The 22,103-nt window shown below is 47.7% G+C and overlaps 1 protein-coding gene across 1 annotated transcript in view; it reads left to right on the top strand.

The window, feature by feature from the left end:
* Positions 1 to 15,916: 15,916 nt before the first annotated feature.
* The window catches only part of CFAP43 (cilia and flagella associated protein 43), a 368,309-nt gene continuing 362,122 nt past the window's right edge, over positions 15,917 to 22,103 (top strand). Inside the window, 3 exon segments of the mRNA XM_029610740.1 lie at positions 15,917 to 15,933; positions 16,266 to 16,348; positions 16,351 to 16,518. Of these exon segments, the coding sequence (XP_029466600.1) occupies positions 15,917 to 15,933; positions 16,266 to 16,348; positions 16,351 to 16,518 (268 nt within the window).

Below are 22,103 nucleotides of genomic sequence, written 5' to 3'. Positions count from 1 at the left end.
TGGCGATATTAAGTCGGAGGTCCCAAAGTAAAAAACAATTAAAAAAAAAAAATTTAAAATCAGCTCGCAGGTTGAAAACCGGACGCTCAATTTTGCCGGCGTCCGGTTTCCGAACCCGTGGCTGTCAGCGGGTTTGAGAACCGACACCGGCAAAATTGAGCGTCGGCTGCTCCTGTCAAAAAAGAGGCGCTAGGGACGTGCTAGTGTCCCTAGCGCCTCTTTTTACTGCGGGCCCTCATTTAAATACTGAATCGTGCACACAGGAGAGTGGCCTGTGTGCTCTCCCGCGACTTCTATTGAATCGGCCTGCCTGCCCTTGCCACAGCTGCCTCACACTCATACCTGGGAACTCTCTGGATTTGACCCAGAGACTCAAGAATTCTGAACGAATTGCCTGGTCTCTGGGCCAACACCTGAAAACTCCATGTGCCCTGCTGCAGAAGGCTGGAATAGAAATGTCCTGGAGCAGCGCACGCTCAAAGAAGGAGGAGCATCAGCATCCATGGCCCCGGAAGAAAACGTGAAGTCCAGTGCTGTACGGCAAGAAAGATGAGCAGGAGTGTCGCCCTCCTCTGTGGGAAATTGAAGATGCAGGAGGAGGAGTATTTATTTTATTTTTTATTTGTTAAGCTTTTACCTGCCTGAATGCTTTACAATCATGGTACCCGCAGCAAAAAAATCTAACTGTTTATTTATTCTTGCATTCTTGCATCGGATACAAATCACTCCGGTTTACATAAAACAGTGAGATGCCCAAACGGAAGGGGCTTTACATATAACTATAAGACTGTTTATCCATTTGTGCTGCATGCTACATCAGGACGATACAGCTGGAGCTTTCTTTAAACCTGTATCAGCACTGTCTGGATGCTCATGGGGATTTACCCTCTTCTGATTTTGCCAATGATGGTCCATCTTCTTGGTCTGAGGGGACTGGGACCAAGGACAACCAAAGCGGGTGTCCCCTCCTTTGGATGATCCATGGACCAACTTCTCAGGGGACACTCACTCTCTGGATGTCAGGTTCAGGCCTATGGAGTCTAGAATAGACCATTCTCCTTTTCCTGGGTAAAATTCTTCCAGGGATAACAGACATTCCTACAAGGGCAGTCTTCTGAGTCATCTATATCTACTAGTTTATGTCTGTGCGCTCAGAGTTCTCTTGTGCCTGCCACCACGCTGAAATGCAGCATGGCCGGAAAAGGTTCGAATGCAGGTGGATCATGATGACACCAATGATGATGGTGGGGCTCTCCTGCGGAGGAAGGGGAAATTCTCTCAGATTTGAAGCCACATAGAACTCTTCTCCATTTCTTTCATAGAAATGAGTTGCCGAGCTTGATTTCTCAGACTTTGAAGACCCTCTGAATGGCTGGGACTGAGTCCTTGGGGGTGCAGAAGAAGAAACCCATTTTGGTCATCCTACGCAAGACTTCATGCTTTTTTCCTTTCCTAGAGGCAATTCAAGAGTTGGTTGATCTGGAATGGAGTGCGCCAGAGGCGTCCTTTAAAGGAAGGTGCACCTTGGATTTGCAGGCCAGAGAGTAGTTGTGTTTCCCTAAGGTGGATGCCTTGGTGTGTTCTTTCACGAAATGAACCACCATCCTGGTAGAGGGAGGTGAAGCTCTGAAGGACGCTCAGGATAGAAGAATTGAGGCTATCCTAAAACAAGCCTTTGAGACAGTGGCAATGAACTTGCAAATTGCTTCTTGTTGTGCCCTGGTGCTCGAGCTACCTTGCATCTTTCTCAAGAGTCTGGCTCTGCTGCTTCCGATAACGGACCCATGGTTGAGTCAGGGGCGACCTTCTTAGCTGATGCAGGCTGTGACCTAGTTCACACAGCCGCCAGAGGAGCTGCTTCCATTATTGCGACCAGACAACAGCTGTGGCTGCACAACTGATCGGCAAAAACTGTTTCAAAGTCCTATCTTACTAAGCTGCCCTTCAAGGGTTCACTTTTATTTGACACTGAATTGAATAAAATGGCAAGTAAATAGGGGGAAATCAGGTCCCTCGCTTACTAGAGGACAAGAAGCTGGTTTCCCGGACCTTTTGGGTGAGTTGCCACTCTTGAGTGGGGTTTTCAGCCTTATAGAGGAGGTTCTTCCCAGAGATCCTGTCCCTTCTGCAGATCTCAGCCCTTTCGCCCCTGAGGGCCTCGAAAGGATGTGGGTTCTGGAAGTGGAGCCCCTCGTTCTTCTCAATGAGGATTTATGGACTCATCTGTTGGTGCAGGAGATATGTGGCCACCTATCTAATTTTTATCACAGGCAGGTCCAAATTACTTCGGATCAATGGGTCCTTGTTATTGTTTGGGATAGTTGTGGGTGGATCCTTGGGCCGGTGGCAGATGACCATGCCCCCAGGGGAAGATCCCGAGAGGGACCACTGGTCAGGCTCAGACTAGTTCTTTTATTAAACAGTATATTGAACCACCAGAGATGGCAGTAGTGAGCTGGACGCACCCGGCTGGACTGTAGTCACTCAGATACAGGAACAGTGATCCCAGGATGGCAGAGCTGTAGAGAAACTAAGTATAGTGAGTAGGCAGGGTATGCAGAGTTCAGGAATAGAACCTTGATGGTAACACTCACACAATAGTTTCTTGAAGCAGCCCAGGAGCTGGAATGGATTAGGCCCTCGAGGAGCCAGTACCTTGTTCCAGGGAAAGCTCTGAGAGAAGGATGGTAACTCACTGGTGTTGTAGGCAATGATGACTTCCTGGCAGAAGTGGTATTCAGAAGCAGATCTGAGAACGTGGGCCCTCGAGGAGTGAGTACCGGTTCCAGACTGCGACCTGAAAGGCAAAAGAGAAATGAGGCCCCCGAGGAGCGGGTACCCCTGATAAGTCCGAGGAGGCAGAGTAGCTAGGAGCGTAAGAAAACCTTTCCTTTCCTTTCCTTGCTAACTCGATTAGTTAGCGAATTCAGAGACCTTAAATATCCGGTGCGGATGACATCATCTCAGGGGGACGCCCCTGAGGTTCGCATCACTGCTGGTACTTTAGTTGGGGCCGCGCCACGCGCGCGCTCTTAGGCTTCTGGGAAACATGGCGGAGTGCAGCGTCTTGCCAGTCCGGGGACGCCGGAGGTGGGTGGCAAGATGACGCCGTGGCAGCCAAACATCCAACAAGCAAAGTGGGAGTCGCCACAGAGGTAAGGTGGGTGGGGTGGAGATGTCAGGCAGCGACGGTCGCAACAGTCCTCGAAGTGGTTCAGGAAGGGTATGTTCTAGAATTTCTTCGCATTGCTCCAAATGTCTTTATGATATCTCCATGCAATTTCCCTCAGAAGAGGGTAGAAATAGAAGTGACATTCCAAAGCTCTTGGTCCTGAAAGCTGTGATTCCCATTCCCAAATTGCAGCAAAATATGGGCCATTATTCCATTAATTTTGTCGTGCCCAAGAAGGAAGGGTCTTTTTGACCCATACTGGATATCAAGAGTGTCAATCGTCATTTACGAGTCACACATTTCAGGTTGGAAACAGTGCGCTCTGTCATAATGGCAGTACAAGCAGGGGAAGACCTCAAGTCTCTGGATCTGACAGAGGCATATCTTCCAATTTCCATTCGTCGGGAACATCAATGGTTCCTTTTGGTTTGCCATTCTGAATCGTCATTACAAGTTTCAGGCCTTGCTTTTCGGGCTGGTGACTGCACCCAGGGCCTTTTCCAAGGTCATGGTGGTGGTAGTGGCGGCCCTGTGCAAAGATGGCATTCTAGTTCACCTTTATCTGGCTGACTGGTTGATTCGAGCCAAGAGCATGGAAGAGAGTCTTTGCGCTTCTTGCAAGGTGGTTTTGTTGCTACAGGAACTAGGTTGGGTGGTAAATCTGACCAAGAGCAGTTTATAGCTGGCTCAGACTCTGGAGTTTCTCAGGGTTTACTTCTGGAGTTCATAAGATTTTACATGCACAAGCAACATATCTAGATGTGCCTGGAAGTTCTTTTTAATCAGGCCAAGGACACGCAATACAATTGGGACTACATGTGTATCTTTCTGTCACATTTTCTTGGGCTCTGATTGCATCATTTGGTACTTGAGGATGTTCTCTCTTGCCATATGATCTACGGAATAGTCCCTTGGTACTGACACTTCTATCAGCATTATGTTCTTGTGCTTTTCTCCTTTATTACAATATCCAGTTTTCTTGCATCAAATTTTTTATCTGTTGGAATGGAAATGTCTCAGGTGTTCACAATTTCTTCATTCTCTACAATTCTGTCAGGGTCATGATCCCATTTCTTTTCTGGTACACAGTGATGATATAATGTTTACACAATTTCCAGTGGATGAGCCAAACCACCTTATTAAGTCTGTATACAGGCCTTCTGACATAAACACTTGACATCCAATAATGAGGTGTGTAACCATTTCTAGTTCTGTTTTACAATATCTGTATTTATCTGTTTTATCAGTTTTTTTAATGCTGGTTTTGAACCATCTTGCCCGTAATCACTATTCTGTGCTGCAAGTATCAGTCTTTCATCTTCAGGTCTAAATTCTCCTCTGCTTAACCATTCCCGAATCAAATTTTGATCCACATTGGTTACTGAAGCAACTCTCTGTATTTCCCATTATATTTATGCTTTTGACAATAGATTTTCCTGTCTGCTGGTTAGATTATTTAGAGTTGTTTTTTTCTCTTGTTGCAAATTCCATTGCCTACTTCCCATCATGCGTGGGTAAATTCTCACTCTTCCTCTTCAGCCAGCCAGACCAGTCCAGATGCTTGGTTATTCCTCCCGACCAGCACATGGAAGCAGAGATTAGCAGGGTTGCTGATGCTACCCCTAGCCTGCCAATATTCTCTGTCTCCAGCAGATGGCAGACAAGTATCCCATGCTGTGAGCTGAGGCCTGGTTAGGCTGGATGAAAACTGACAAAACAATTTAGAGGAGCAGCTCCTGAGGTGAAAGTCCTATATTCCCTCCCTCAATTGAGTAGTTAGACAGGGCAACTCCTGAGGTGAAAGCTTTGGACTCCCTCCCTTGGTTGAGCACAGCCCTAAACCAGGGGGCTTCCAGACACTGGATCTGGGCTTGAGACTTAATCTGAAATGAGCCTCCCCCTTCCTCCCTTCCTCCCTCTACTGCTCTCTTTTTGCGGGTTCTCTTTCTTCTTCTTTATTAAGCTCCCCTACTGGGAAAAAAAGGAAAGGGGTTTTTTGTCTTCCTCTCCTTTATTGCCTCCTTGCCTGAGCCTGTTTTTTTCTGTGAGTAAAATTCAACAAAAGAAAGAAAAAGAGGAAAGAAGCAAACAGAAAGCAGATGTCGGTCAGCAGTAGGTTTTTTTTTGTTTTTTTTTTTTTGAGTCAAGCTGAGTGAGACTCTGGTCGTTCGGCTCAGTTTCAGTATTTGGGCCCAGGTCAGGAAGGGAGAGCAATATTGGCTCCCTTTGAGTACGGGAAGGAGTAATGCTTTGTGCAGTGTCTGGGGAGGAGGAGGTTCTCTCTGTCACATGTGCAGATAGGACAAGGAGAGTGAGCCCCTCAGCGAATTAGCAGTTTTGAGGGGATGGGGACCGAATCAGCAGGGTCATTTACTTTCGTACTTCAGCACCTTTTGAGTATTAGGATTTGTTAATGTTGATAGGTATGCTTAGAATCCTATAATTGAAGTTCTATATGTATAATCTGTTTCAGGAGTGCCCAACTCTAGTCCTCAAGAGCCACAAATAGGCCTGATTTTCAGAATTTCCACAGTGAACATACAGTACATGAGATACGTTTACATACAATAGAAGCAGTGCATGCAAATCTCTCTCATGAATATTCAATGTAGATAACCTAAAAATCAGGCCTGGTTGTGACTTTTGAGGAGCAGAGTTGGCCACTCCTGATCTATTTCTAAAGGGCCCATACTGCCTTCAACTATTGGAATATACAACCTTGGCATACACTGATTCTTATAGATTATTTGATGTGCCTGAAAATGTTTTCTTGTTCTTACATTCAACTATTTAAGGAAAGTACAAGAATTGTAAGTTGATTGATAGCTTGTATCTTATTTAACTATGTTAAACCACTTTTAAAAATCAGTTTCACACTCTGTGAGTGGCAACTGGGATATATCCTTGGCATCATTGACAGAATAACTGGGCAGATTGGGTGGACAGATTGTCTTTTTCTGCCATCATCCTCTTTATCAGTGGTTTCAACAAGGAGTACATTGTACCTCTGAGAATACTTGGAAGCACATAGCCAGTCCATTTCTGACAAGGGGGAGACAACCACTTACCACTGTCATAGGAAGAACCAACCTCATTGCTCTCGGTGATCTGTTGTAAGCACTGATCTGTGCTCCCATTGCAGCATCTCCAGTTTCACAGCATGGGGTGTAACAAGAGAGGAGCAGGAGAGGCAGCCAGCACCACAGGGAGTAATGAAAGTGCTAAGTTTCCTGTCCCCACACTGCTATCTCTTTCATCTTCTCTTGTCTTTCTATCACATGGCTTTCTTGATTAGAAATGAAGCCTGCACAGGATACTCCTGGGGGAATTCTGTGCTATTGCGAAATGCAGAATTTGCGCAGAATTCCCCCTTCCCACAGATTTCCTCCCTTACCTCACAGGATTTTCTCCCTCATCGCCCTTCCTGCACATTTCCACTGTCGCCTCGCAGATTTCCTCCCTCCAAAACAGGAAGCGCACGGACAGCGGCCATCGCGAGAGTGGGGGCATTTCAGCACTGCAGAAAATTAACAGAGGAGACCTGGGCATGCCGCGAACGGAGCACGTCCCACGGCGCACGGGACGTGCTCCATTTGCGGCGAAGATGAAGGCCCGGCACGCCGTTCGCGGCGAAAAGGGAAGGCTCCCATGTGCTGTGAATGGTGCGCCGGGCCTTCATCTTCGCCACGAACGGAGCGCGTCCCATAGCATGCCAGTGAGAGAATTTGTGTGTGAGAGGGGAGGGTGACAGAGAGCATGGTTGGTAAGAGGGGGGTGGGGAGGGTGAGAGAGAGCAGGAGGGTGTGAAAGAGAGCATGGGAGGTAAGAGAGGGTGGGTGAGGGGGATGCTTGAGTGTGGGTTTCAGAGAGGGAGCCTATATGAGAGGAAGGGGATGCCGGTGAGAGAGAATGTGTGTGAGAGAAAGGAGAGGGGGTGTGGGGGAGGGTGAGAAACAGCTTGGTTGGTAAGAGGAGGAGTGGGGGGATGTTTGTGGGTTTCAGAGAAAGAGCCTATATGAGGGGAGGGGTGTGGGGGAGGAGAGGGTGACAGAGAGCAGGAGGGTGAGAGAGAGAGCATGGGAGGTAAAAGAGGGGGACTGGGGGGATGCTTGAGTGTGGGTTTCAGAGAGAGGGAGCCTATATGAGGAGATTGTGAAGGAGTGTGTATGTGTGTGAGAGATTGGGAGCTCGTGTGTATGTGAGGGTGCTAGCCTGTGTGAAGGGATTGTGTATGTGAGGGAGCCTGAATGAGGGTGTGTGTATGTGATTTAGAGAGAGGGAGCATGTGTGTGAGAGAGGGAGGGACAGAGGGAGCCTGTGTGAGGGGCAGTACTGAGAACAGTCCTGAGAGGGCAAACTGGCCAGGGGAGTAGGGAGAGCGAGTGGAAGGGACACTTACCTAGAATTTATAGGGAAATTCTGCTCAAAATATTTAAAATTCTGCAACTTAAGTAACAACTTTTTTCTGTAATAATTTAAAATGTAGTTACTTAAAGACTGTCATGTAAATTGGGTTATTTTGACCAATATAAAGTTTGCAGAATTTAGCAGAATTTTCAGTTTTTGTGTGCAGAATTTTATATTGTTTTGCACAGAATTCCCCCAGGAGTAACAGGGGCAGAAGGAAGAGGAAGCAGCCACAAGGACAGATGCAGCACTTTCACTGAACCACATGGTATGGCCTCTCCTATTCTGAGTCCTAGTATGCCTATACTTGTGGTAGAAACTTTGTTGCTGCTCCCCATTTGCCGTGGGAGAGAGAACAAGATTGGAGAGATGGATGGGGGAGAGGTGGAATTGAAGTTGGAGATTGCAAACAGGAATGATAGGATAGCTGATACTTGGGGAGAGTGAGCAAGAGCAGGGAGGAGGGGAAAGATAAGAGACATAGAGTGGAAGGTTGGTAATTGGACAAAGCCCACATGTTTTGTTTTGGAGAGAGAGGAAGGCATTAAGAATCGTAGCGTCACTTCCCCAACCTGCCCCAGCTCCTTTCCTTAGGAGTGGAAGGACAGCGCATGCACTTTTAGCGGTAGGTAAAAGTACTTGTACTTACCTGTGCATGTACCATTGCCAACACAGAGGCTGGGCACTATTCAGAAATCATCAGTTTTATATACATAAACGTTTTTACTCTTGTGAAACACAGACACATTTGCTGTCATCATGTGCTCCATAAGAAAAATTGTTTTGGGTTTTTCTTTTGCATTTTTTGTTCAATTAAGTTTGCTAAGGGACAATTTTTGGTGGAATACCAAGAGTAGGCCCTGAGGAAACAAAATCAATCAGTAAATGCCTCTAAAGGTCAACTAAAATATGGTTTCTGGCACATGACTGACAGAGTGACCAACATATAGATGTAGAAAATTATGTAGAGAGAGAGATTCTATCTGCAACTTATTTCTAGTGTTTATGGAAATACAGGTTAACAAACCAAAAAAATAAATGTAAAGCGATATCTTTTTATTGAAGTAACTTAATACATTTCTTGACTGAATTTTTGGGAGTTAACATTCCCTTTCTCAGGTCAAAACAAAATGTTAGCAGCTGAAACCTAGCCAAGACAGGTATTACTCGATGAAAAGGTGTCACCTTATATTGTTATTGTATTTTCTTTGTTATCATTTATTTGCGTGCATTCAACTTGACTAACACAGCAACCACACTACTTTGTAGTATTTAAAATTTTATAAGTATTGACAAATTGCTCTTCTGTGCCCTTGTTAGTTTTATTTTCTGAATATAGTATGTATGCGTAAAATACTCCCTATATTATTTTGAGCATTTTGCAGGTTGTAAAGTGAAGTGAGTAGTGATATTCCTCCCCTATCTTCCTGAAATGGGCATTGTAAATCATTATCATTTTATTTATGTCACACCATGCCAATGATAAAATTGAAATTCAAAGTGAGTTGCCACAATATAATAGTATTAAACACTATAACTCAATACAAGTAATAAATTACCATAGAACAAGAAGAAATTAAGACATAAAGCATTTTTTCCAGGGGATCCAAGATGGTGGCAGCAGGCAGCTAAGAGGCAGAGCTCCACTTGATCTGAAATTTGCCTTATGCTTTTACCTCTGTGGATTGTAAGAGGAAAGGCAAGTGGGCGGGTGTCCCTATAGCTCCACACGCTTCGACCCCTATCAGCCCAATGAATGCTCATGTGATTCAGGGTAATGGGCTGTTGATGAATGAGCTGTTGGAGAATTTTGGAAGGGAAAGTTTGCTTCTTTCTTCTCCTGGCTCAATGACCTCGCTTAGTCCATAAGAACATGCCATACTGGGTCAGACCAAGGGTCCATCAAGCCCAGCATCCTGTTTCCAACAGTGGCCAATCCAGGCCATAAGAACCTGGCAAGTACCCAAAAACTAAGTCTATTCCATGTTACTGTTGCTAGTAATAGCAGTGGCTATTTTCTAAGTCAACTTAATAGCAGGTAATGGACTTCTCCTCCAAGAACTTATTCAATCTTTTTTTAAACACAGCTATACTAACTGAACTAACCATATCCTCTGGCAACAAATTCCAGAGTTTAATTGTGCATTGAGTGAAGAAGAACTTTCTCCGATTAGTTTTAAATGTGCCACATGCTAACTTCATGGAGTGCCCCCTAGTCTTTCTATTATCAAAGAGTAAATAACCGATACACATCTACCCATTCTAGACCTCTCATGATTTTAAACACCTCTATCATATCCCCCCTCAGCCGTCTCTTCTCCAAGCTGAAAAGTTCTAACTTCTTTAGAATTTCCTCATAGGGGAGCTGTTCCATTCCTCTTATCATTTTGGTCGCCCTTCTCTGTACCTTCTCCATCGCAATTATATCTTTTTTGAGATGCGGCGACCAGAATTGTACACAGTATTCAAGGTGCGGTCTCACCATGGAGCGATACAGAGGCATTATGACATTTTCCGTTTTATTCACCATTCCCTTTCTAATAATTCCCAACATTCTGTTTGCTTTTTTGACTGCCGCACACACTGAACCGATGATTTCAATGTGTTATCCACTATGATGCCTAGATCTCTTTCTTGGGTGGTAGCACCTAATATGGAACCTAACATTGTGTAACTATAGCATGGGTTATTTTTCCCTATATGCATCACCTTGCACTTATCCACATTAAATTTCATCTGCCATTTCGATGCCCAATTTTCCAGTCTCACAAGGTCTTCCTGCAATTTATCACAATCTGCTTGTGATTTAACTACTCTGAACAATTTTGTATCATCTGCAAATTTGATTACTTCACTCATCATATTTCTTTCCAGATCATTTATAAATATATTGAAAAGTAAGAGTCCCAATACAGATCCCTGAGGCACTCCACTGCCCACTCCCTTCCACTGAGAATATTGTCCATTTAATCCTACTCTCTGTTTCCTGTCTTTTAGCCAGTTTGTAATCCACGAAAGGACATCGCCACCTATCCCATGACTTTTTACTTTTCCTAGAAGCCTCTCATGAGGAACTTTGTCAAACGCCTTCTGAAAATCCAAGTAAACTACATCCACATGTTTATTAACTCCTTCAAAAAAGTGCAGCAGATTTGTGAGGCAAGACTTGCCTTGGGTAAAGCCATGCTGACTTTGTTTGGTCCAGCTATGCAAACGCCTCCTGCAGCCCCAGTGATGGTCAGACTCCTCTATATGTGGTCTTCAGAGTCACCTATGGATGACATTTCAGTAACTCTGTATAGAGCAGGAATTGCTGAGAGCAGCTGAACTGCCGCGAGTTCAAGCGTGTCTGCCAATTTCATTCTTCGTGGGTACCCAATGTTGCAGCAGGAGAAAGTTCAAAGCAGTACTGTTATACTTGCTTTGGCTAGTAACTGCTTTCAGTAACTTTCACTTTGATGAGACCTTCAGCCTTCACTCTTGAGACCATTTGGGATGCCATTGAGGGGCTTGGGAAAATGATTTCTTCCCAACTGGGTATTCTATAGTCTCATAGTAATTCCCTGGAATCTCGAGTTGCAATACTGGAAAACTCTAAGGAAGTAACGGCCTCTCAACTACTTGACTTAAAACGTCTTTCTCTCAAGTTAAACTTTTGCAAGAGAGTCTGATTATGACAATTTATTGTTATCTAATAAGGTGGAAAATTTGGAGAATTCTCCAAGGTGTAAGAACTTGTGATTTGTGAATTTTCCCAATGTCCCTATGGTTTCTCCTAGGAATATGTTTAAGAGATATATGTCAGAAGTATTGAAGATTCCAGAAAATGCATTTCTTTCTATTGGTAGAATATAGTATCTACCTCCTTCCATGTGATAAATTGAGAGTAGAAGATCTCAGGAACACTCACCAGTTTGGATAATTCCAAACTTTAGAATCTGTCTCGGCTAAACCATCCACATTATTGGTGTTTTTGGTATTAGAGTCTGATAGAGATTGTTACTGAAGGGGGGAGCGCTAGGAGAGCGATCCCATCTTGAGGGGATTGTGTGCCCTTGGGCCTCGGCACGACCACAGGGAATTCAAAGGCAGCACCGAGGGTAGGTGAGGCGTATCCCCGCATGGGTGGAGACAGACGGCCTGACCCTCTGCCGGACCTTGATGCTTCTGGAGCCAACACAATGGTGTTTGTTATTGAATAGTCCTCTGACTGTTCCCAGCTCTTTCGACCTGCCACAAGGAATGACAAGAAGCAGCAGGCCGGACTATGGGCGAGGGCAGACGAAGGCTCAGGAACATAGAGACTCTAGACGACGACAAGGAACTTGGAGATACAGACGAAGACCCCCTTGAGTGTGCAAATGAAGACTCTTGCAAGGACTTTAGACGAAGGTTCATAAGCAAGGTACTGCAGGCATAGGTATTCAGAAGCAGGATCAAGTACTGGGTTGAGACTGTGACGCAGCGTGCCCTACACAGCCACTACCCATGGGCTGGTCGCAGACCACGCTTGAATGCGAAGCAGGCTCTAGACGAGGTGTGGAATAGCTGAAGCTGGAACATGGCGAAGATTCGGTAGAAGCCTGTACCAAGGCGCGCCCTACACAGCCCATCCTAGGCTGGGTGCGGACCACGCTGGAATGGCACAGGTTCAGTCAGAGTCTTAGGCATGGACGGATGCAGTGCAAGGAACTCCGAAGACCGGGACGGAACAAGCAAGGATTCAAAGACAACTCAGGACTGAAGCAGAAGTCTTCCGGAGGCTTGAACTTGTGCAGGTGAAGATAGCCTAGTACCATGAGCACCCACACAGCCACTACCCATGGGCTGGTCGCAGACCACAACATGGCACGCCAGGAAAGGAGGCGACAAGGAACCTGGGGTACAGGACATCAGGAACAGGCGAGGAACATCAGGACTGGATCACAGACATCAGGAAGAGGCGACGGACATCAAGACGAGACATGGAGCTCCAACAAAGAACGAAGGCCTGACGGCGCGCTGGAAGGCGAGGCATCCAGAAGCATGTAACTCCAATGTAAGGCCAAGCGGAACTGAAAGAGAAGTCCTTTTATAGTGCAGGAAGCAGGCAACTCCCTGGGAGGAGTTTAGATGGACCACACCCGGCTGGCCCTATAACTAGAGAGAAGAGCTGCGGGTTACCCCTTAGGAAGAAAGGGCGAGGCCCAAACCAGAGAGTCCAGGAGGAAGCAGAGCAGGCCTCGGGCAGGCCCAGATGGCAACGAAGGCCTCCCAGGCCATGGAGCAAAACCGGGATAGACTGTCTAGGCAAGGCCCCGGCTTCGGTGCGGCCTCCAGAGAAAGGTGAGAGGCCTCCTGTGGCACAGCTACAGGAGGAATCGTAACAGAGATTGGCTTCTTAGAATGTATTTTAGCCATCAGACTGCTACTTTCTTCACTGCAGATATGGCAAAAACAACTCAAAAGAAAAGGAAGGAATTTCTACTATTGAGACTTAGAGCTCGATTTTCTAAGGTTGCAGACCTTAGAAAATCTTGCAGTAACGGGGGGGCCGGAGGGCGAAGCGGGAGGTGGGCCTGCGAAAGCCGGCAGCCATCGCACCACTGCGGTGCGCTGGCTGCCGGCTTTCGCACTGAATAACTACACCATAAAAGGTATAGTTATTTGGCGTGAAACTGGTGGCGATAAAGGTCCTTACCTTTCACCGCCAGTGATGTCTGCGTAGCGTCGGCCCCGGTGCCGCCCTGACTCCTCCTCTTCTGGGGCCGACTCCGCCCCGACTCCGCTCCCATTTAGTGATCGCACGCGAAAAGGGACTTTTCGCGTGCAGTCGCTTTTGAAAATGACCCCCTTAGAGTGTTGCAGTTCGGGGCTCAGTGTTTTTCTTAAATTCCCTTGCAAGTGGTATGTAAAATATAGGAATACTATGGATGTTCTCTTTGAACCTAGCCAACTTTCTTTTTTCTTAGCTGGTAAAGTTGTAACTTCTGATACTCCCACAGCTGTGCCAGAGGCTTCCTTGTAGATGGAAACATCTAGGCATTCTCCTAAATAGGATCCTGGGGCGGTGCTGCTTATTTGTTTTTTTCCTATGTCATATTTCAAATTCTTTTCTTCTTGGATTCTGATATTGGAATCCCACTATTAAGGGCTTGATCTATTGTTGAAATTGCTTGTATTTGTTATGATCCTGCCCGCGGAGCTACTCCCTGCGAGCAGGCTCCTCACCTCCCGTGCTGCTTGTTTCCTGTTATAGCTGGACGCCGCTGACGCCAGGCCTTCATCGTGGCAGGAGCCGTGCACCTGGCTTGCTTCCACGCAGCCAGTAGGCCGCTGTTACCGCCGCCCCCGCAGCCCGGAGAACGCTGCTAGAGTCAAGTTTCCCTAGTGGCAGAGAGCCGTGAGTCAGCTGTTCCTTCAGCGGCATGGAGCCGCCACTGCCGGGGTTAGTCCTGCAGCCTGGGGCTGCCTCTGAACTCCTCTTTGCGGCACTGACGCCGCCAGCTGCTTCTTCCTGCATTCCTACGTCTTCAGCGGTAGCATGGCTGCTCTCCAAGGTCCTGCCCCCTTCCTAAGGGGCAGGCCCGCGTCTTCTTCCCCTTCTTAAAGGGGCAGAGTAGGTGGGGTCCACCTGGCCCCACTGGAAGTCAGCTCCTCCTGGTTTCCTGTGCCAGCCCTATTTGAGGGCTGCTTCTCCACTTCAGCTTTGCCTTGCATTGGAGTTACTTGTCCCTGGAAGTCTCGTCTTCCAGCGCTCCATCAGGTCTTCGTTCTTCGTTGGAGCTCCATATCTCACCGTGCTTCCTGAGTCTTCGTTGCTTCCTGTGGCTTCCTGATGTTCCATGTCTTCATGTCCTGAGGTTCCTAGTCCAGGCTTCCTGATGTTTCACTTCCTGATGTTCCAGGCTTCCTAATGTTTCACTTTCTGATGTTTCCGAGGTTCCGCCTTCATTCGCTCATTCCGAGCCCTCCTGACCCTCCAGCTCCTGTGGTTCTCCAGATGACACCTTGCTTCGTCATTGGAGTCTCATCTCAGCTGGATCCTTGTCCTGTGTTTCTGAGTCCTCTTGACCCTACAGCTCCTGTGGTTCTCCAGATGACACCGTGTTTCGTCATTGGAGTTTCATCTCAGCTGGATACCCTTCCTGTGCTTGTTCCGCTCTCCACGTCGTCCATGACCAGCCTCTTCAGGTTGTGTAGGGCATGCGACCAGCCCATTGGGTCCGCCTGTGTTGGTGGGCTGTGTAGGGCGCCCTGAGAGACAGTGCAAATGTCCGAACCTTCCAAGCTTCTCGTCTCGTCCAAGACTCTTCTAAGTTCCTCGTCTTGTCTAGAGTCTTCCAAGTTCCTGGTGCTCATCCAGAGTCTTCTCGTCTCAAGTCTTCTGTGTCACAAGGCCTCCGGCTGCCCTCATTCTCAGTCCGGCCTGCTGCTTCTTGCCAATACCTAGTGGCAGGTCTGAAAGGTCTAGGAACGGTCGGAGGACTGTTCACTAACCAACATAATGTTGTTGGCTTCCAGAAGCATGCAGGTCCGGCAGAGGGTTAGACTTTGTCTTCGCCCATGCGGGGACACGCCTCGCCAACCCTCAGTGCTGTCTTGGATTCGTCTGGGATCGTGCCGAGGCACAAGGGCACACGAAATCCCCTCAAGTTGGGATCGCTCTCCTAGCGTTCCCGTAACATAACATTAATCCTAAAATATTTGTTTTCTATTTAATTTCCTTCAACTTTGGATTTTCTTAATCAAGTTTATCTTGTGAATATGATTGAAAATTGAATTTAAGAAAAGACATAAACCAATAATGTCAATAATAAAAACTAATTAAAAAACCTGGGCTTTTTGGCACTCCCAGAGCTTCACAGTAACAATCTCAGCAACACCGTAACCTCCCTTCCTGCTAGATGCTGTTCAAATTCAACAGCATCTGTATGTGTGTCCTACTTGTCGAGCAGTTAAATACCAATTAAAAAACAAGCTGAAATATCAAAATGAAATGTAAATATAGTATTTGCTGTGAATTTTGAATTTTTGTGATCCTGTGGTTGCACAGGACATCTCAAATGCTTGAAAGGGGTACAGTTGTCATAAAAAGCTGAGAACCACTTTACTAGAGCTGCACAAAACCAGAAGCCCACAGGAGTGTTAGCGAGAACAATGGAGACTGGGGGGAGGGAGGGGAGGGTGAGAGTGAGCAGTGGAGGTTGGAGAAGGGGAAGAGATAGAGAGAGTGAGCAGTGGAAGCTGGGGAAAAGGTGGGGCAAGAGTGAGCAGTGAGAAGCAGAAGAGAGTGGGGAGAGGGGAAAAGAATGGATCTGGTATGTGGCATCTCATTAATCTTTTAATCCAGAGTGGATGGAGATCAAGAATAGGCAAGTTCATCCTTCATATTAAGGGGCCAACATACTAAAGTGTGTAAAGGCCAAAGGAGACCTCCATCCTGACAGAAGGGAGCCCATCCTCTGGTCTCTCTTTCACTGCCTTGGGTAGGCTTTATTAGCTACCCCATTCGACAATGGCTTTGTAGTGAGGGAAGCAGAGAAACCTTTCTGGCTCTAGCATGCAGAATGGTACCAGCTGACCTCAGGCATAATACTAGGCTAGAATGCAATTACAATTTGTTTCAGCTAGATTTTGCATTATTGTTCTTGTTCTCATGCTGTTGTATAGTTTAATAAATGTTATCTTTTTTTGTTTCTTGCAGATGGGTACAAGGAATTAATACCAAGAAAATTGCTTTCATCGACAACAAAACCATCTGCTATCCCTGTGGGAATTATGTCATTTTTTTGACATAGAAACGAAGGAGCAATCTGTGCTGCAGTGCATCAGCGGAAGCATTGGTGCCTTTGCTGTAGATGACAGTGGAGGAGTGTTAGCTTTTTCAGACCAAAGGCTTAATCCGACCATCTATGTGTATACTTTTCCAGGGTTTGCAAAGAGGGCAGAATTAAAAGGTACACATCTGTCAATGTTAACTACGTCTACTGCATTTTATTGTAAAAAAATAAGAATAATTTTTTGGATTTTTAGTCTCCTCTGGTTCAAGTGATGCTCAAGGCCGTTTATAGCATTGTTATCTAAGTAATAATGCATCAGGTTTTCTTTTTCTGTGGTTGTCCTCTACTTGAAGTCTTATAAATCACATGAAACCAGTGAAGAAGACTTTTCATGTTTGACTGTGGATTATACAGAAATGCAAACAGTTGTTCAAGTACGTACCCGGATCAGTCTAGACAGTGGAAAGTAGGGATGTGCAGAGCAAAATTTTATGTTCATATTTTTTATGTCCGAAAGGGGGTTCCACTTGCGGCCAATATGGACATAAAAAAAATCCAATGAGTTGGGTATATGTACATATGTGCAAAAAAAAAATGTAAACCCCCTCACCCTCCTTAATCCCCCCCCAGACTTACCACAACTCCCTGGTGATCGAGCGAGGAGTGAGGACGTCATTTCTGCAATCCTTGGCGAGAAGCATGTGACGTCGGTGGCACGTCGAGTGACGCGGCGTCACGTGATTCCCGGCTCGTTCGCGCCGGACGGCTCGTTCGGCCCAAAAAGAACTTTTGGCCAGCTTGGGGGGGCCTCCTGACCCCCCCAAGCTGGCCAAAAGTTCTTTTTGGGCCGAACGAGCCGTCCGGCGCGAACTCGCCGTCCGGCGCGAACTCGCCGGGAATCACGTGGCGCCGCGTCACTCAGACGCGACGTCACGTGATTCCCGGCAAGTTCGCGCCGGACGGCTCGTTCGGCCCAAAAAGAACTTTTGGCCAGCTTGGGGGGGCCTCCTGACCCCCCCAAGCTGGCCAAAAGTTCTTTTTGGGCCGAACGAGCCGTCCGGCGCGAACGAGCCGGGAATCACGTGACGCCGGCGTCACTCGACGTGCCGCCGACGTCACATGCTTCTCGCCAAGGATTGCAGAAATGGCGTCCTCACTCCTCGCTCCATCACCAGGGAGTTGTGATAAGTCGGGGGGGGGGGGATTAAGGAGGGTGAGGGGGTTTATATTTTTATTTTGGCTCAACAATCGCGATTTCCCACATATCGAACATATCTATGTTCGATATGTGGGAAATCCGATCGTTTATGTCGAATCAATTTTTTAAGTAAAAAAAAAATATGAGTTGCGTTTTACTAATGCGGTCAATCCGAATGCACACCCCTAGTGGAAAGGAGGCTCAACCCACTGTCTGGATCAGTCCAGACAGTGGGTTGAGCCTCCTTTCCAGCAGGTGGAGACAGACTAAAACTTGCAGGATGCCCTATATCAGGACAGAGCCTATCCTCTCACCCTTCAGTATTCGTCTGTCTCCATCAGGTGCATCATCTCTCCTTCGGTTCTCTGCTGTAGGGTAGTCAGCCTCTTCTTTCTCTTTAGGATCAAGCAAGTACTTCTTTTGGTTCTTGTTTAAAAAAAAAAAAAAGGATCTCTGAAGGAAATTTCTGCCTTCTTTAGTGCTTTTCTGTTTTTTGTGTGGGAGACATCCGTCTCCCAGCTCTTGCCCGGCTCAGGGGGGTTTGTCCCCTTTTGCAGGAGGGGGTTCCCTGCAGAGTCCTGAGTCCGTGGACGCTTCCAGGTGTGGGGACCGATGCTCTCTGGGCCTCGTTCCCCCTCTGGCTGCCGAGAGGGTTTTGAACCCGCTGCTGTGCTCAGTAAAAAAAAAAAAAAAAAAAGGAGTTAAAAGGTGTTAAACTTCAATAAGTTGCAGGTACTCACCTACCTCTAACTTATTTGCAGCAGTTGACCAGCTTTTTTATTTTTTTCTGGTCAGAGTAGGGCTAGAACCAGCAAGAGAAGCAGAAGGCAGCAGGTTTCCCGCCTGCTCTCTCCTGCTGTGCAGGCTGTCAATCAAGCTTTTTTTTTCTCAACTTTTTTTTCTTCAGCCGAGGTTTAGCTATGTGCCGGCTGACAGCCTGTCTTTCTTGTGGGCTGTCCTCTTCGCGTTTTTCGTGTCAGGGCTTCTGCACTTCTTGCCTGCCGGGTGGGGAAGGTCCCTCCTCGGCAGGACAAGCAAATTTAGCCCGGGGCTCCACTCCTCCCGGCATGGCTAGGCCTTTCCCGGGTCGGCAGAGCCCGGGAACGGCCGCCATCTTGGATTTTTCATCGGGGCCGATTTCAGTGCTCCCTGGGGCTGGGGGGCTGGATTTTTTTGATTTAACCCCGATTTGGCCCCCGCGGGTCCCCAGGAGGGGGTCCTGACCTTCCCTCGCCCCCCCCCCCCCCGGCAAATCCAGGGTCCCTTTTTCCGCGGATTTCGTCCTCCTCATGCACAAATCTTATCTAGCTAGCCTGCATGAGCTGGATGAAAGCCCCCCCCTTGCCAAAAATCCCTCGTTCAGCGCCGTTGAACACTGGACCGGCCGCGGAGCCTCAGGGACCAGTTCGGGTGCGGGTGGTCCTGGGGGTGCCCCCCCCCCCCCCCCCCCGGTGTCTCCCGGGTCCTTGGACCCCGCTGCTTCCTCGGATTCGGCGGATGCCCCTCCCCTAGAGGGGGATGACCCCAGAGCCTTCGTCTTTTTCGTAAGGAGGAGTTAGAGCCCCTCCTCCCTTTTGTTTTGGAGGAGCTGGGTCTAGAAAGTCCCTCCGTGGATAATCTCATGGCCTCACTCCCTAAGGATATGAACCCGGTTTTGCCAAGGGGGCACTCGCAGTCCCCTGGTAGCCTTAGAAGCTACCAGGGGAGCATCACCTACAGTGCCTTGCGGCCTCTCACATCGCCGGAAAAGACAATGTTCAAGCCGACTTCCTCAGCCGGCAATCGCTCGATCCGGGAGAGTGGGAGCTCTTGGACGCGGCCATGGCTCTGATAGTGGACAGGTGGGGTCCTCCTCATCTCGACCTCATGGCAACTCTGTGCAATGCCAAGGCCAATCGGTTCTTCAGCCACTGGCGGGAGCACGGCGCAGAGGGCGTGGATGCTCTGACTCTCCCTTGGCCAGCGGACGTCCTTCTGTACATGTTTCTCCCGTGGCCTCTGGTAGGAAAGATTCTCAGGAGAATTGAACTCCACCGGGGTCCGGTGATTCTCGTCACTCCCGAGTGGTCGCGAAGGCCGTGGTTCGTGGATCTCATCAATCTAGCGGTGGACGGGCCCCTGCGCCTCAATCATCTCCCTCGTCTCCTCCGGCAGGGGCCTGTATTTTTCGACCAGGCCAATCGCTTCTGTCTAGTGGCCTGGCTTTTGAATGGCATTGCCTGAGGCGCCAAGGTTATAGGTAGGAGGTCATCTCCACCCTGCTGCGAGCCCGGAAGCAGTCGACTTCTCTGGCCTATGTGCACATCTGGAAGGTCTTTGAGTCCGCATGTACGGAGGCGGGTGTCCCGGCGCGCTCCGCCTCGATCCCTTTGGTTCTTTCTTTTCTTCAGAAGAGTCTCTTTAAGGGTCTCTCCTTCAGTTCCTTACGCGTTCAAGTCTCTGCACTCGGCTCTCTCCTGGGTAGGGTGGACGGTCATGCCTTAGCTGCTCACCCGGACGTGATTCGTTTCCTGAGGGGTGTTAGACACCTCCACCCCCCCCTCCCGGGCCACGTGTCCATCTTGGAGTCTCAACCTGGTCCTTCGTGCTCTCTGTGCGGCTCCCTTTGAGCCTCTTCGCCACGCTACGCTCAAGGATCTTACTCTTAAGACTGTCTTTCTAGTCTCTATTTCCTCTGCTCGTCATATTTCCGAGCTTCAGGCGCTGTCCTGTCGGGAGCCCTTCTTGCGTTTTTCTGATTCCGGGGTCTCTCTCAGGACGGTTCCTTCCTTCTTGCATAAGGTTGTCTCCGCCTTTCACATCAACCAGTCGGTAGAACTCCCCGCGTTCTCTCCGGAGGAGATTGCAGGTACGGCTGGGGGCGACCTCCGTCGGCTGGATGTCAAGTGAGTCTTGCTTCGTTATCTTCAAGTCAGCAATGACTTCCGCATATCAGACCATCTCTTCGTCCTTTGGAGTGGTCCCAACCGGGGTAAACAGGCTTCTAAGACCACGATTGTGCGGTGGTTGAAAGAAGCCATTTCCTCGGCATATCTTTGTCAGGGTCGTCCGCTTCCTGAGGGTCTGAAAGCCCATTCTCTCCGTTCTCAGGCTACTTTGTGGGCGGAGAGTCAGTCTGTCTCCCCGCAGGAGATTTGTAGGGCTGCCACTTGGACGTCTCTGCACACTTTTGCTCGGCACTACCGTCTGGATGTCCACGCCCCGGTGTTCAGTTCCTTTGGGCAGCAAGTGCTTCGAGCGGGACTGTCTCGGTCCCACCCAGTTTAGGGAAGCTTTGGTACATTCCACTGTCTGGACTGATCCGGGTACGTACAGGAAAGGAAAATTAGTTCTTACCTGTTAATTTTCGTTCCTGTATTACCACGGATCAGTCCAGATGCCCTTCCCTGTCTGTCTTCTGTCCTCTCGAAGCTTGTTTTCTTGCAGGTCTGCAGATTTTCATATTTTCCTTGGTGCAAGATTACTGAGCAATTACACCGGAAGCCTTGGTGGTTATTTTATACCAAGTTTATGCAAGAGCGTATAGGTATACCATGCTTCTACATTAATCTATGGTTGCTCCGTTGAGCTTTTTGGTTACTTGCTTGATCCTATTCTTGGGTTTATTGTTTTATGCTTTGACATACGTTATACTGAAGGGTGAGAGGATAGGCTCTGTCCTGATATAGGGCATCCTGCAAGTTTTAGTCTGTCTCCACCTGCTGGAAAGGAGGCTCAACCCACTGTCTGGACTGATCCAGACAATGGGTTGAGCCTCCTTTCCACTGTCTGGACTGATCCGTGGTACTACAGGAACGAAAATTAACAGGTAAGAACTAATTTTCCTATTGCATTTATGTTTTCATTAAGGGCTTTTTTTTCTTCCTAAAAGAATGTTCTTCCCTAGACGCAAAATGGGGGCAATCCCCATACAGAGCAGTGTCTTTACAGTTTTCTCCTGTTTTTGTGTTTATTGGGAAAACAAGGTTTAGGGAATGTTGTGAGGACCCTCGATGTTATATACTGTGAAGGAAATATAATAACAAAACACAGCAATGATGGCTGATAAAGAACAAGTGGTCTTTCCCTGTACGTACCCGGATCAGTCCAGACACCTAGGTTCATCTCCCTCTATCAGCAGATGGAGACAGAGAAAAAAACCTCGCTGACACCGTATCTAAGCAACCGTGCCACCTGCAGCTCGTCAGTATTTCTCTGTCTCCAGCAGATGGCAGAGGCTGTTAATCCTGCAGTTCTGCAGTTGACTAATTTTTTTCTTTTGAGCCTTCCTCCCGGGGGTTTCTTTTATTTTTTTTTAGAATCCTTAGGGCTCTTCCTTGTCTGGTTGAGGCGGCCGAACCAGGGGTTGGTACCCTTCTGTGTGCTTGGTCTGGGCGCCCATGAAGTGTAAATCTGGTTGTCCAGATCTCTCCCTTCATGAGGCCGCTGAGGTGGCTGCAGGCTCTTTACGATACTTTTTTTACAATAATTTTTTGTCTATTTTTGCCTATTTTTCAGGGCAGGTTGTTCATTTTTAACTAAAGCTAATTAAAAAAAAATAAAAATCTATGTTTGCACCGGAGCA

This window comes from Rhinatrema bivittatum, chromosome 7, assembly GCF_901001135.1.
Source record: "Rhinatrema bivittatum chromosome 7, aRhiBiv1.1, whole genome shotgun sequence".
NCBI lineage: Eukaryota > Metazoa > Chordata > Amphibia > Gymnophiona > Rhinatrematidae > Rhinatrema > Rhinatrema bivittatum.
Note: the sequence above shows the minus strand (reverse complement) of the source record. Positions and strands in the feature narration are given on the sequence as shown.